The following is a 15,350-nucleotide window of genomic DNA, read 5'->3' on the forward strand; positions in this document are numbered from 1 at the left end:
CTCCCTCCCACGTACAGTAAGAAGGGCTTACTGTCCTCCATACACTGGAATTATGAAAAGTTGGGCAGTTCTGGCTCCAATCTGTATGAATAAATCAGCTTGTCCACCATTGAACAGAATAGCTTTGATTTCTCCTTGGTAATCTGCATCAATCACTCTCCCTAAAATCTGAATACCTTTGACGGCCAACCCAGATCTAGGAGCAATCAATCCGAAACGCTCCGGGGAATCTGTACGCCAACACCTGTCTCACACAGTGCTATGTCTCGAGGTTTCTGTCTGTAAGCTTGTAAAGCATGTAAGTCAAGGCCTGCAGATTCGGGTGTGGCTCTGGAAGGAGCTAAGGCTCCAGGTTTAATTTCCCAGTATGTGATGGTATTGGTGGCCACATGCGGTTGTATTTGCAAGGATGGAGTTAACATTCGCATTAGAGGGGTTTCAGCATTTGTTAACGGTCTGTTATTCAGAATTTAGAGGGCTTCATTTAAATAATCTCTCCAGTTTTTCAAAGTCCCATCATATAATTTTCACAACTGAGCTTTCAGTAAGCCCTTCATTCTCTCAATCAGTCCTGAGGCTTGTGGATAATAAGGGATATGATAAATCCACTCAATATTGTGCTGAGAACAGTAATCCTGCACCAATTGTCCTTTGAAATGTGACCCATTGTCACTCTGGACCTGGAGTGGTACTCTATATTATAACATTAACAAGTCCAAAGTTCTGATAGTACTGTGCTGAGTAGCCCGTTTGCAAGGGACAGCAATCAGGTACCCAGAGTAAGTGTCCACTACGGTGCAGGAGTGTTGACACCAATGACTAACTGGTAGTGGTCCAATGTAATCAATTTGCCATATCTGTCCTGGTAACTTTCCTCTCCCCAATTGACCTTTGACTGTTTGCAGGACAGATCTCTGTTGTGTGTGCTGACAAATAGGACATTGCAAAATACCAGTTTATCAAATCTAGGGGGATGTGCACACCTCTAATCTCTGCCCACCTGTACGTGGCCTTTTCTCCCAGGTGTCCACATGTTTGGTGCGCCCATTTAGCCATCCCCACCAAGTCAGAATTCTGTGTTGCCACTTCTGTCTCTGAGATTTTGGCTTTGTCGTCTGCAAGGGAATTGAACCAGCGCTGTAATGAGTCAATGGGAGAATGAGCATCCACATGATAGACTGTAACTGTGCTTTGTTCTAATATTTCCCAAATTTCTTGCCACAACTCTTTACTCCACACCTCCTTTGTGTGAATGAACCAGTTATGTGCATGCCATGTGGGAAGCCAAATGGCTAACCCATTGGCAGTGAACCAAGAATCAGTGTAAATACGACAAGTTCCAGGCAGCTCTTGCTTTAGAGCCTGATACACAGCATACAATTCTGCATATTGTCTGCTTTTAACTTCTCCAGTAGTGGTCAACAACATTTTGGTAACTGGATTATATGACACCACTTTCCAATGTCTTATGGTACCCACGTATTTGGATGTACCACCAGACATGCTTCCTATCCTCAGGGGACAAGGATTCAAATGGCGCACCCCATCTCACTGGTGACTGTTTTACCTGTGGTACCTCCTGCACCCTGTCCTCATCCTGTACAGGGGCTTGTAACACCTGTTCATGTCGGGCTGCAGTGCTACAGGTCCTACTCGAGCCCTATCTTACATGTACCAGATCCAGTGTATGATGCTTGCCTCTTGTGCATGTCCTATACGGTGGGATTTAGGTGAACTCATCATCCACTGCATGATTGGTATTTCAGGTCTCAGAATGACATTATGACCTAGTGTTATTTGCTCAGTATCAACTAGAGCCCAATAACAAGCCAAAAGCTGGTTGACAAAAGGAGTATAGCGCTCCCCAGAGTCAGGTAGCTTTCTAGTCCAAAACCCCAGGGGCACCCTCGTCCTTCCTTGTTTTTGCCACATACTCCAATTTGCATATTGTCCCTGAACAGTTACAAGTAACTCAGTGTCTCTCTCCTGCACTGGCCACAAGTCTAAAGTCTGTTGAATTGTTTCCTTTGCCAAATAAAAAGCACGATGCTGCTCTTCACCCCATTCAAACGCATGTTTCTTCCTTGTCACTTTGCACAGAGGGTCCAAAATCTGACTCAAATGAGGGATGTGCTGCCTCCAAAAAACAAACAATCCAATAAATCTCTGTGTCTCCTGCTTAGTGCGGGTTGTGGCAAACTCAAGAATCTTTTGCTTCGCTTGCGATAGCACCTCTCTATGTCCCTGATTCCCCTGGATGCCTAAAAACTTCACATTTTGAGATGGTCCTTGAGTCTTATCTGTGTTAATCATCCACCCCTTACTCTGCAAGAGTTCCACTACTCTCTACAACTGAATCTGCACCTGTTCTTCTGTCTCCCCCTGAATCATCACATCATCAATGTAATGGGTCAATTGCACACCTAGAATGACATATACTTCATCCAGGTGCTCTGCCACCAGCGGGTGACTGATAGTGGGTCTATGTATGTACCCCATTGGCAAAGATAACATACAAAACTGTCTACCACCGTGTAAAAAGGAGAATTGTGCCGGACATTCTGGTGCCAAGGGTATAGAGATGAACGCATTGGCGATGTCGATAGTGGCATACCATGTCCGTGTATGTTTCTGTATTCGTTCAATCAAAGTGATGGTGTCTGGGACCGCGGCTGTCAAAGGGGGTGTATGTTTATTCAGCTTGTGGTAATCAATTGTCATTCTGTGGCGCCCGTCAGGTCATTTGACCAGCCAGAGTGGATTTTTCCATTCAGTAGTAGTTGGAGCTATTACACCAGCCTCAATCATGTCATTTATAGTTGCACTTATTTCATCATGCCCTCCTGGAATACAGTACTATTTCAAATGAATTACTTTGGTTGCCAGGGGCACCTTCACTAGGGGAATTTTTAGACGACACACTCTCATAGCCACCACTGAAATGTATCTTTTTGTTCCAAATTGATAACAACCAAAATCCAGATACAAAGTTATTCCTTTCAAAATGTCAATTCCCAGTATGTATTCCTAAAGAGGCACAATCAGCACAGTATAGTCTCTTTTTGGCGTTCTCCTTATTTTCCTTGGTACTGTAGTTTGCACAGCAGGGGTTTGCCTTTCCCCCAACCCTGTGATGGTATAATGTGGTCCGTTAAACTTCCTAGGGTTTCCATAAATCAAAGAGGCCTCCGCCCCGGTGTCAACTAAAGCTCAAACTTTTTGCACATTTTTGTGTTTCCAATATATTTCTAAATCAACATGAGGCCGGTTATCTCGACGAGCCCAGCTTTATATCTCTCGTATCTGGGAGTGAGGATGTTCCTAGGGTAGATGCTCCAGGTATGTGCTGCTCTCTAGTATCTGGGAGTGAGGACCTTCTTAGGACAGATGCTGCAGGTATGTGCTGCTCTCTAGTATGAGGGAGTGAGTATCTTCTTAGGGTAGATGTTCCAGGAATGTGCTTCTCTCTGGTATCTGGGAGTGAGGATCTTCTTAGGGTAGATGCTCCAGGTACGTGCTGCTCTCTAGTATCAGGGAGTGAGGATCGTCCTAGGGTAAGATGCTCGTATGTGCTGTTCTCTCGTATTGGGAGTGAGGATCTTCTTAGGGTAGATGCTCCAGGTATGTGCTGCTCCCTAGTATCAGGGAGTAGGGATCTTCTTAGGGTAAATACTCCAGGTATGTGCTACTCTCTCATATCCGGGAGTGAGGATCTTCTTAGTGTAGATGCTCCAGGTATGTGCTGCTCTCTCGTATCTGGGAGTGAAGATCTTCTTAGGGTAGATGCTCCAGGTATGTGCTGCTTTCTAGTATCTGGGAGTGAGGATCTTCTTAGGGTAGATGCTCCAGGTATGTGCTGCTCTCTAGTATCAAAGAGTGGGGATCTTCTTAGGGTAAATGCTCTAGGTATCTGCTGCTCTCTCGTATCTGGGAGTGGGGATCTTCTTAGGGTAGATGCTACATGTATGTGCTGCTGTCTAGTATCTGGGAGTGAGGACCTTCTTAGGGTAGATGCTTCAGGTATGTGCTGCTGTCTAGTATCTGAAAGTGAGGATCTTCTTAGGGTAGATGCCCCAGGTATGTGCTGCTTTCTCTTAACAGGGAGTGATAATCTTCTTAGGGTAGATACTCCAGGTATGTGCTGCTTTCTAGTATCTGGGAGTGAGGATCTTCTTAGGGTAGATGCTCCAGGTATGTGCTGCTCTCTAGTATCAGGGAGTGGGGATCTTCTTAGGGTAGATGCTCCAGGTATGTGCTGCTCTCTAGCATCAGGGAGTGGGGAAGTTCTTAAGGTAGATGCTCCAGGTATGTGCTGCTCTCTAGTATCTGGGAGTGGGAATCTTCTTAGGGTAGATGCTCCAGGTATGTGCTGCTCTCTGGTGTCTGAGAGTGAGCATCTCCTTAGATATGACCTGTAAATGTGTATGCTTTCTTGTATCCTTGCATCAAGGGTCTTCTTAGGGTAGAAACGGTAGGTAAGTATGCTCTCTTGGTCTGAGAGTGAGGACCTTGTTGAGTAGAAGCTTTAGGTGTGTGTGCTGCATCAGATACAGGAGTGAGGATCATCTTAGGTTAGATGCTCCAGGTATCTGCTGCTCTCTTGTATCTAGGAGTGAGGATCTTCCTAGGGTAGATGCTTCAGGTATGTGCTGCTCTCTAGTATCTGGGAGTGGGAATCTTCTTAGGGTGGATGCTCCAGGTATGTGCTGCTCTCTAGTATCTGGGAGTGAGGATCTTCTTAGGATAGATGCTCCAGGTATGTGCTGCTCTTTCGTGTCTGAGAGTGAGCATCTCCTTAGCTAGGACCTGTAACTGTGTATGCTTTCTTGTATCCTTGCACCGAGGGTCTTCTGGGGGTAGAAACGGTAGGTAAGTATGCTCTCTTGGTCTGAAAGTGAGGACCTTGTTGAGTAGAAGCTATAGGTGTGTGTGCTGCTTCAGATACGGGAGTGAGGATCATCTTAGGGGAGCAGCTATAGGTGTGTGTGCTCTCAGATCGTGTGAGGGTTAGTGTAGGCACTATAGAAGCTATAGTAGCTATAAACAGAACTTATAGAAGGAGCACCCGGTGGAGACAGGGAATGTGCACCCTATCACGGTGAATGTGCTGCCCTGAGGGTAGCCGTGAGCTGTTGTTTACACGCTGCTCAGTGTTTCACTGTGCAGCAGCAACCAAGGAGAACCTCTGGGGAGGCAAAAAAGGGATGTTCATGCACAATGTCGATGAAAATTTTTGTAAACACTAAATACATGAGGAAAATAATTAGAAACAATATTAGAGCCTTAAGCTGCTGCCTGGCCAGTTGGAATAAAGGCCATAGAAAAACACAAGATTGTGCTAATAGACAAAATCAGTAAACAAAAGAAGAAACCTCCCAAACCCATGACTTCAAAGCATGTATAAAAAGATAGAAATTGATAGAAACATACTTCTGCCTTATCCATTTCAAACATCTATTTTTTATTGATCATAAGAATCCAGATAAGTGTATAGATTAATAAAAACTTTTCAATTGGCTATTTTTAATTAAACACCAAGATTCATTTGTAATCTCCTTCAGAAATGCCAAAACTTTATCCTTTCTCACTGCTGAGGAGTCACTCAAAAACATAAAGACAAGTAGAGGCCAGAGGCATGAGTTTTCCCCTATGAAGTAGTTTTTAATGAAGAATCTGACGCTATTGTATGGGATGGTTGAGCCACAGAAGGTTCTAAGGCACTTGTGAAGGCAGTGTCTACTGAGAAATCCCATCTGCAGTCCTTTTACACAGGTCCTGGTAAAGTCATTCATTGTGAGAGGGTTCACAGTGGATGAGGACAGGCCCAATTTCCTTTTGTTGATGTGTGACTAGAGGTGAAGTTTGTCTGGGGTATGAGGAGGATGAGGAGGGAGAAACCTAGAGTGACCACTGAGAAACATATGCATAAGGAGAGGAGGTGGACCAGGTTGGCTAATAGGAGCATGGTGGGGGCAGGCGTAGTTAGATTCCAGATGGAATTAGGGTGTAGGAGCTGTGTCATGAGTGAGAAACGTCAGAGGGAGTGAGTTAAAATAAGAGACCATTCAGTAAAATAGATGTGGGTGGGTGAGGGAACACAGAGGGACTTCCCTCTCCCAGATTTCAACTTCAGTATCTCAAAGTGGTCGGACTTTAAAGCCTTGGAGCCCAATTCACAAAGGTAAACTTAAACCAAAGTCTAAGTTTATGACTTTCAGTACTCACAAAGGTAAGTTACAAGTAGTAACGAGTAGTATCTTTACGTCCACACTCAGGGAGGAATCTCTGCACCCAGGGCGTAATCTCCTCCTCGAGTGCGGAGTATCTCCGCACTCGGAGTGGATTCTCCACACTCAGGCCCTCATTATGAACACTGCGGTAAACACCGCCGTGTTCTTGCTGGCAGTCTTTCTATAGACTGCCAGCCCCCTTGAGACCCAGCCGGCCACATAAAAAACATTCTGCTGGGCCGGCAGGCAGAAACAATGTTTCCACCTGCCGGCCCAGCAGAATGCAGGGCCGGGACTTTACTGACGGCTCCACATGGAGCCGCCGTCAATGCCTCGGTGCGGCGGGTGCAGCAGCACCCGTTGCGCAGATCACTGCCTGTAAATCGGGCAGTGATCTGTGCGACGGGGCAGTGCAGGGGAGCCTCCAGAAGGGCCCCGGAGCACTCCTTCCGCCAGCCTTTCACTGGCAGGGGAACCCGCCAGGGAAAGCCTGGGGGAACAGGGTACATTATCTGGAGGGCAGCTCTGCCCTGTCCCGATAATGTAATCCGCCATCGTCATGCTGCCTGTCAGCGGTAGCCTGCCGGTGGCGGATGGTGGTTCAGACCGCCATGCCGGTGGCGGTCTTTTCCTCCGCCGCCGCCGGCATGGCGGTCTGAACCTCCAAGAATGTAATGAGGGCCTCAGTTTGGAATCTCCGCACTCAAGGCGGATGTCTGCTCAGACTGCAGAGATTCCACCATGAGTGCGGAGATTCCAGCCGGAGTGCGGAGATTCCACCATGAGTGCGGAGATTCCACCATGAGTGCGGAGATTCCACCATGAGTGCGGAGATTCCACCATGAGTGCGGAGATTCCACCATGAGTGCGGAGAGTCCAGCCGGAGTGCGGACATAAAGATACTACTCATAATTTGCCTTTGTGAGTACCGAACAGTACCAATGTGAGACTTTTTGTCTAAACTTAGACCAAGTCTAACTTTACCTTTGTGGCTTGGGCCCTTGTACTCTTTTCTTATGACAAGAGTATGTATTAAATAGGTTTGATTTCAATATAATTGGAGTACCATAGAAAACGTCTATCTTACTAAAGTTTAGGCTGAGACAAAAAGTATCTATCCTCTGGTTACTTGGTACAGTGGAACCATGTCTGTAGAAATCTCTTCTTCCAGCCTTGTTTTTGCAGCACATATTCTTGCCCAGTCCCTTTATGAGGGGTTGTGCCCATTAGACTTGGATCATCTCAGGGTGATGTTTATCTCTCCCTTCTCTTCCCACAGGTCCCGTTTTTGTCATCCTGATGATGCTTGCAAGCCTCAACAGTTGCACCAACCCGTGGATCTACACCACCTTCAGCAGCAGCGTCTCTGACGACCTCCACCGAATGTTCTGCTACGTCCGCCGGGGCATCAGGAAAAACTCCATCGCTGAGGACACCTGCTTCACTGGCAGCTCCACTGTGCCGAAGGACTCGCTGTACTGAGGAGAGACACGGACATGCGGAGAACATTGACGTCCGATGTAAGCCGTCCTCCTCTGCAGAAGAGCAGCAGACACATGTGCATAAGACTTATCTCAACAGGGCCCGGAGAACCTTTGAGAGACTGAGGAGAGAGACCAAAAGCATCCAACAGTTGGAAGAACTTGGGTACTGGGTGTGAGACTCCAGGAAGTGAGGTCTACTGGCAGAAGGGCAGGGCTGCAGACATCTCTTTCTGTGTTGAGGGAGTGGATTGCTGGTGTCTAAGAACTGCAAAGACCTCAGAATTGACACTGATATGTCTGCTTTTGCCTGAAGAACTTGGTTTAGAAGGACAGGAACTGCAAACTCTGACATGAGTCATCACAGACCGTTGCGACAAGAAGGTATTTAAGCTGCAACGTGAAACATCTTGTAGAGCATTAGGCCATGCACCTTCGTCTTTGCTGTCTTTTAATTTATTCATTTCCCAGCTGTGAATGGAAGACCAGCGGCCCACAGTGCAGAGTGTACCTTCTGAGCTTTGGTTTACTTTGATCTTCAACATGGAGTCTGATGAACTCCAAGGGGCACCTTTCCCACTCTTGGACATTGATTGCTCTTTAAGATATTGAAGGACAACTGCTGTTCTGGACATTTTTTGTCAAAGTTGTCCACCAAGCCTGTTGTCCGGCACTGAACACAACCAAAGAGAAATGTGCTGTTAGCCTAGGTGTGGCACTGAGGACATAACCTGTTTCTAATACAAGCATGTGGGGCAAATCCCATACTTGTGGGTGCTCAGCTGACAAGTTAAGTAACCATAATCACTACCACTGATGCTTATTTGTTCGCCAAAGATCCTCCCACAGAGATAACGAACTGAGCCACTTTGTGACAGATAGGTGGGCACTGCATACTTGAAGCCTTGTAATCAAGCATAGTTTGATGTATACATTTTATTTGCAGCGTCAACTCTTTGCGCAGCAGCAGTTGAGACACGTGTTCACTGCCAAGCGCTGCTCACCTGCCCGTTTGTGCACTGCCCTCCAGATTCAAAGCCCAGAGATGTGCCATGATGGATAAAAGTGGGCCAGGTTCCTGTGTGGAGCAATGGAGGCTTGGAGTATGTGACAGAAGATCCACGGACACTAGAGCGATTAGGAAATTCTCTTTCAATGCCCTGAAATAATCATTATTCCCCAGAAAGAGCAAACATTACAATAAGTAGAAAAGGATGAGTAACTGGGATCACAGCTGTAGGAATCCCCTCATCAGTGCACTGCGAGGACACAGAAGGGTGGTTAGTAGCACTTTACAAAAACCCTAAACTAAGCTTATAAAGAAACACGACCAATGGATGTAACCTGAGACATCCATGGGGAGAGGTGGTCTCAGCATCATTATAAAGATAAAACAGAGGTCAAAGTTAGCTGGGGCACCATGAAGCTCTCGGGGGGACCAATGCCAGCTCAGATACGAAAGACATTTGGAGTGACGTGTCAGTCCCAGACTAATGTAAAGATTTAGAGAACTTGTCTTATATACGATTGACTGTCCAAATGGATTTCGGATTTGTACTGCCCAACCAGCTTTGTTACCAGCCAATGATGTTTACTAGCTTTACTGGCATTATCAGCTATTACAAAGATCCATGGAAAGCTATCTAACTTGGGTCTCTATCTAACTTAGATCTACAGGTGATATTCCAGACTCTTGTTACAAGGCCTGGGTTAGAATGGTCTGGACCTAAGAGAACTGGAGACATTAGAGGCAAAAGCCTCCTTGGATTTGAACATTTTCTCAACCATTGGGTCCATTGTCAATCTCCCGATCATCACCATCAGTGTGGAGAAAGGACTTGTCCTTCAACTACAAACCCACCTTAAACTCCACCAATGACTATTCTGCATTCATTCCTTGATTTATCCAAAGGTGCACAGACTGCCCTCTTTATGCTCTGGGGTGGAATCATGTACTCATCCTTCACTATACCTGCACTTGACCTCTACTGAACCTCCTCTAGATCCTGCTAGACCCCTCTAGACTTCTGCTAGATCCCTTGCCAGATCTCTGCTAGATCCCTTCCAAGACCTACCTGAGTCCTCTGCTATACCTTTGCTTGGTTTCCTCTAGATCTTCTGCTAAACCCCCCTGCTTGAGTTTTCTCTGCTAGACCTTTGCTAGACTTCACTAAATCACAGCAGGACAAATGCTAGACCCTATTGAACCTCCTCCAATACCCAACTAGAACTCTACAACACCCCCATTAGATATCCACTGTGCCCCCACTGGACCCCTCATAGACCTCTTCTATACCACCACTAAACCCACTTGGGCTTTTCCTAGACTCCAGTCAAGCACCGCTAGACATCGCTAGACCCCCACTAGACTTCTATGAGACCTCCACTGGACCGCCACAAGACCCCAGCTAGATAACCGATATGCCCTAAATAGCCCGCTGCTAGATATCCGCTATGCTCTAAATAGACTCCTGCTAGACCTCTGCTATACCACCACTAAACCCCTTGGGCTTTTTCTAGACTCCTGCTAGACCCCTACTAGACCTCTAGTAGAACTCTACTAGATAACCACAAGACCCCCCACTAGATCTCCACTATGTCCCCAATAGACCCCTGCAAGTGTCGTCTGTACCACTACTAAACCTCCTTAGAATTCCGTAGACTCCAGCTGGATCCCTGCTAGACCCCAATTAAACCCGTACTCGACTCAGCAAGAGTTCCATTACACCGCCACTAGACCTTCCAACTAGATCTCGCTAGACTTCTGCTATATCCCCACCAGATCTTGGCTGCAAGCCCATTAGACCCCTTCCCACAGAACCCAGTGCCCCCCCCCTACATCTCCACTGGATCTTTCTCTGATAGACCCCTCTAGACCTTGGCTAGACTCCAGTACTACTGTCAGACTTCTACCAAACCTCTGCTGGACCCCACTAGATCCGTTCTGGACCTTTGTTATACCTCTGCTAGATCTCAACTGGACCCCATTAAACCCCCTCTAAACCTCCACTAAACTCCCACTAAACCTCAACTAGGTTCCCTCTGGACCTCCACTGGTGCTCTGCAAGACCCTCGCTAGATCCCATGCTATACCCCTTCTCGACCGCTGCTAAACCTCATTCAGAGTCCCGCTTGACCCTGACAGACCAATGTTAGAGCCACCCTTGGCCTCCACGAGACCTACATGAGACTCCATCGAACCTCCACCAGACCTTCTACAGGTCCCCATCTAAAGCCCGTGCTAGACTGCCACTAGACCCCACCAGAATTCATCAAAACCCCACTAGACCTGCACTGGATCCCCTGCCAGACCCCGGGCCTGACCTATCCTACACTCTATGTAGGCCCCCATTAGACCACTGCTAGACTCCTCTAAACATTCTTCAAACCTTGCGACAGATCTTGCTGGACCCCTACTAGACTTCCACTATATCCCTTGTATAGCCCCATAAGCACACTCTATGCTATACCCAACTAGTCATCTGCTAGACTCTACTAGGACTCTAGACTTCCAGTAGTCCTCCTTTAGACCTCTGCTACACCCTCACTAGACTCCAACCGGACCGCAGGGAACCTCTGTTTACCCTCACTATGTCCCCACTGGTTCTCTGCTATCCCCCATTAGACATCCTTCCGCTAGGCACCACTAGAACCCCTGCTACACCCTCATTAAAACCCCATTAGACCTCTCTCTGTTAGATCCCACCAGACCTCCACTTTACCCCAATAGATTCTGATAGACTCCTCTGTCCTTGTCATATGCCCACCAGACCCCTGATAGACCCCTGATAGACTGCTCCTAGTCCTCGTCAGATGTCCACCAGACATTCCCACTAGACCTTTGCCAGGCCTCCGCTAGACTCCTGCAGACCTCTGTCAGATCTTCATTAGACCCCAATGGTCTCCTGCTACAGCTCCACTAGATTCCCACTTTACACTAACTATATTCCACGAGACCTCACCACCTCTCTGCTAAACCTCCGACTAGACCCACGCTAGACCACCACTGCACCCCTGCTAAACCTATGTCAGACCTCTGCCAAATTTATTCTGGACCCCCACTAGAAGCCCCCCTAAAATTCTGCTCGAGCCACACTGGAACCCGACTAGACCTCCCCCCCCCACACTTGAGCTCTGCTAGACCCCAGTAGATCCCCACTAGTTTGCCACTGCATCCCACGAGACTCCTGCTAAACCTCTTCAAGATCCACCCTGACCCCTAGACCCCTGCCCGACCTCCACTAAACATACACTAGACCCGGTCAGACCTCCACTAAGACCTTATTAGATTACCACTAGACCACATCCTAGACCACAGCTAGACCTCTGCTGAATGCCCACTAGACCTCTACCACATCTCCACTAGATCCTCTGCTAAGACTCCTCCTAGACCCTCAGTAGATCACTGACAGACTCCCAAGAGACCCTGCTAGAACATCTCTAGACCTCCACTAGACCCCTCCAGACCTCTTAGAGACCCCTGCAGACCCCCCCTAGACCTCCAGTCCTCTGCTGTTCTGATGGAAACTAAGACATGCCCTCTTTAAAGCCCTTCCTACCGCCTAGAGACTGGCCAGCAGTGCAATGCGCTATATCGGTGCACTCACACACGCAGTCACCCTCACCGCACCTGTTTGCCCGTATGTTTGTTTGTATCTGCTCAGCACTTGCAGCCACGTGCACTTTCATGGGGCTTCACCGTGCATTCGTTAACAACATGGATTTCTGGAGGAAAGGCATCAGTTTTGCTATTCTTCAAAAGATGTACATTGGAACAAATATGGAGGAATCTTCCCTAATTGGGCTGAGAGAACCCTGGCCCATCTCACATGCGCACACGTTGCGTCGTTCCTCCAATCTCTGCTCGGACAGATTACATTATCAATGCGTCTGTCTCTTACAAGTGCCAGATTAGGAGGAGCCAGTACTTAATTTGTAAAACAATATATATATATAAGTCCCAGGGCCCTTGTCAGGAGGCCCCTGCAGCTTGCACCTCCCATTGCCACTGCCAATGAGAGTACTTACACAACTACTAACCATCACACTGCTACACGTGCAACAAATTAGACTTTTCAAGGCCCCCCGAAGGCATAAGAATGGCTTGGGTGACAGGTATTAGTTTTATTTGTATATTGAACTAATAAACAACTTTTGTTTTGCTTCTTTTTAAATTACACAGGCAGCGCCACCATGTGGCATCTGTCATAATTGCTGGTGCTGGCAATTAAGTAACAATGGTGAGCACCGGAAACCACCAGCTCAAATTAAGCACTGGGAGGTTCAACTGGGAGATGGAAGGGTCTCTCACGCAGTGAGGCAGGAGTGGGGGTCTGCAGCAGCGCAGCTCCCTCAGAAGGGAGAGGGCAAGATTTCCAACCAAACAAGATTTCCTGTAGTGCAGGCCAAGTGCGCCAAGATATCCGAGCATCCTTCCAAAGCCATGTAAATACAAGGGGCGTTTGTGGGCTCAGCCCAGCATTATGGATTCAACTTCTAACCTTTGCCAAGTACACAAAACCTTTAAGAAAAATACTTTTTTTATTTAAATAAAAGAATATTTATTTTGTAGAAAACCAAGTGTGCCCAGTGTGTTTTTTATCCTTTCCTCTGCCTTGCTTTTGTTTAACGAACAGCTACAGGTGCTGTGTGCAATATGACCTTAATGATGTTTTAAGAAAGGGCGCGACTCTTCTCTCAACACTGCGGGGCTTCGATAAAAGGGCTGTAATAGTAATTACAATGATGATGTTTATCATAATATGTCAGTAAGTCAGGCGGAAGGGGCTTTACATTTAGGAGGGGGAACAGGCCCGCTCTGCCATCATCCCAGCGAGGTCCATAGGACCAGCCACTCTGAGGTGGGTCCTTGGCTTACAGACAACATAGAAGAACCCGGGATGCTGTTTAGAACTGTAATCCCAACTCCTGCTCTGTTGGCCCAGAACCCAGCCCTGGGACCATCACACAGTGTCCCATTGACCCATGGCTTCAAGCCTTCGTCTGGTGGGTTCTAGGGTTCATGCGATGGAAATCTGGTTCTCTTGCATAGACACAGTTCTAGTATTTATGACCTTGGGATTATATTTCCTGTTATCATTCAAATAAATACATATATATGTTGATAGATAGATAGATAGATAGATAGATAGATAGATAGATAGATAGATAGATAGATAGATAGATTTTTCCTCCTTATAGCTGCTTTCACCATGTTATTTCACCCATTTTTTGAGTGCCCTTTCCTTGATTTTGCTTCATTTTCACTGCCTTCTCCTTGCTTTTCACCCATTTTTTGTGTACCCATGCCTTGCTTTTCCCTAATTTTCACTGCTTTCTCCTTGCTTTTTCTCAGTATTTTGTGTGCCTTCTTCTTGCTTTTCCATCATTTTCACTGCCTTCTCTTTGCTTTTTTACCATTTTTTGAGTGTTTCTAATTGCTTTTCCCTCGTTCTCATCCCTTTCTCCTTGCTTTCCCCCATATTTTGTTTGCCTTCTCCTTACTTATCCTCATTCTCACTACTTTCACTTTGCTTTTTCACCCCTTTTTTTGTGTGCCCACTCTTTGCTTTTCACCCTTTTTTGTGTGCCTGTTCCTTGCTTTTAGCTAATTTTCACTGCTTTCTCCTTGCGTTTTCCCCACTTTTTTGAGTACCTTCTCATTGCTTTTTCCTCGTTCTCATTGGTTTCTCCTTGCTTTTTTCTCCCTATGTTATGTGTCGTCTTGATTTTCCCTCGTTCTTACTGCTTTCACCTTGCGTTCCCCCCCCCCCTTTTTGGAGTGCCTTCTTGCTTTTCCCTCATATTTACTGCCTTCTCCTTGCTTTCTTCCCCGGTTTTCTGCCTTCTCCTTGCTTTTCCCTCAAAGGCCGTTCGCAGCCTGAGGTTGGATGCACGCATGGGGGTTGGGCCGCAGAGCAGGCCCTGTAGCAAACCCCATGCCTGGGTCAAAAAAACATATAATTTAACTGAAAAAAAGAAAGGTTACAAGTACATTATAGTTAGGAATTGGCATTTAAAAAACCTTAGATATTCACTTAAAAAACAAAGGTTAAAGGGATGTTATAGTTAGGATCAAAATTTACGCGCACAAAGCCATAGAAATTCAGATGTTATAGTGAGTTACTTCAAGTACCTATAACTTGCGCTCTTAGGTAACTATAACTCGCACCCTCTCCATGCACTGCTAATTACCTCACATATTACATCAGTAATTGCATTTTCTGTGACATCATTAGTAATGTCATTGCAACATCTGCAGGAAAATTAGTGACCTGAAAACTGTGAATGGTGGAGGCGTGAGTTATAGCTCCCTTATGGCACGAGTTCTATTTACTTGAAATAACTCACTATAACAGCTGAATTTCTATGGTTTTGTGCTTGTAAATTCTGATCCTAACTAAGTGTGCTTTTTGAGTAAAATTCAGCTTTCAGATTCTAAAATGTGAAAATCCATCTTTTTTGGTCTGCCCTCTGGTAGCTTTTTTCACTGTACAGAACTGCACGAAAATTGGCTTGTTGGACCCTCAGGTGAATATGCTAAGCAAGTGCCAAATTATCTACACATATGTTGATTGGGGCCAAAGTTATGAGCAAATAAAAAATCTATCTATCTATCTATCTATCTATCAAAGTGCGC

General features: G+C 46.4%; 1 protein-coding gene across 3 annotated transcripts in view; it reads left to right on the top strand.

Moving 5' to 3' along the window:
- The window catches only part of AVPR2 (arginine vasopressin receptor 2), a 155,195-nt gene extending 141,908 nt beyond the window's left edge, over positions 1 to 13,287 (top strand). For all 3 annotated transcript variants that reach the window (XM_069209430.1, XM_069209432.1, XM_069209431.1), the window contains exon 3: positions 7,510 to 13,287. In XM_069209430.1, the coding sequence (XP_069065531.1) occupies positions 7,510 to 7,712 (203 nt within the window). In that variant the 3' untranslated portion in view covers positions 7,713 to 13,287. The remainder of the gene's footprint in view (positions 1 to 7,509) is intronic.
- Positions 13,288 to 15,350: the final 2,063 nt, after the last annotated feature.

This window comes from Pleurodeles waltl, chromosome 10, assembly GCF_031143425.1.
Source record: "Pleurodeles waltl isolate 20211129_DDA chromosome 10, aPleWal1.hap1.20221129, whole genome shotgun sequence".
Taxonomy (NCBI): domain Eukaryota; kingdom Metazoa; phylum Chordata; class Amphibia; order Caudata; family Salamandridae; genus Pleurodeles; species Pleurodeles waltl.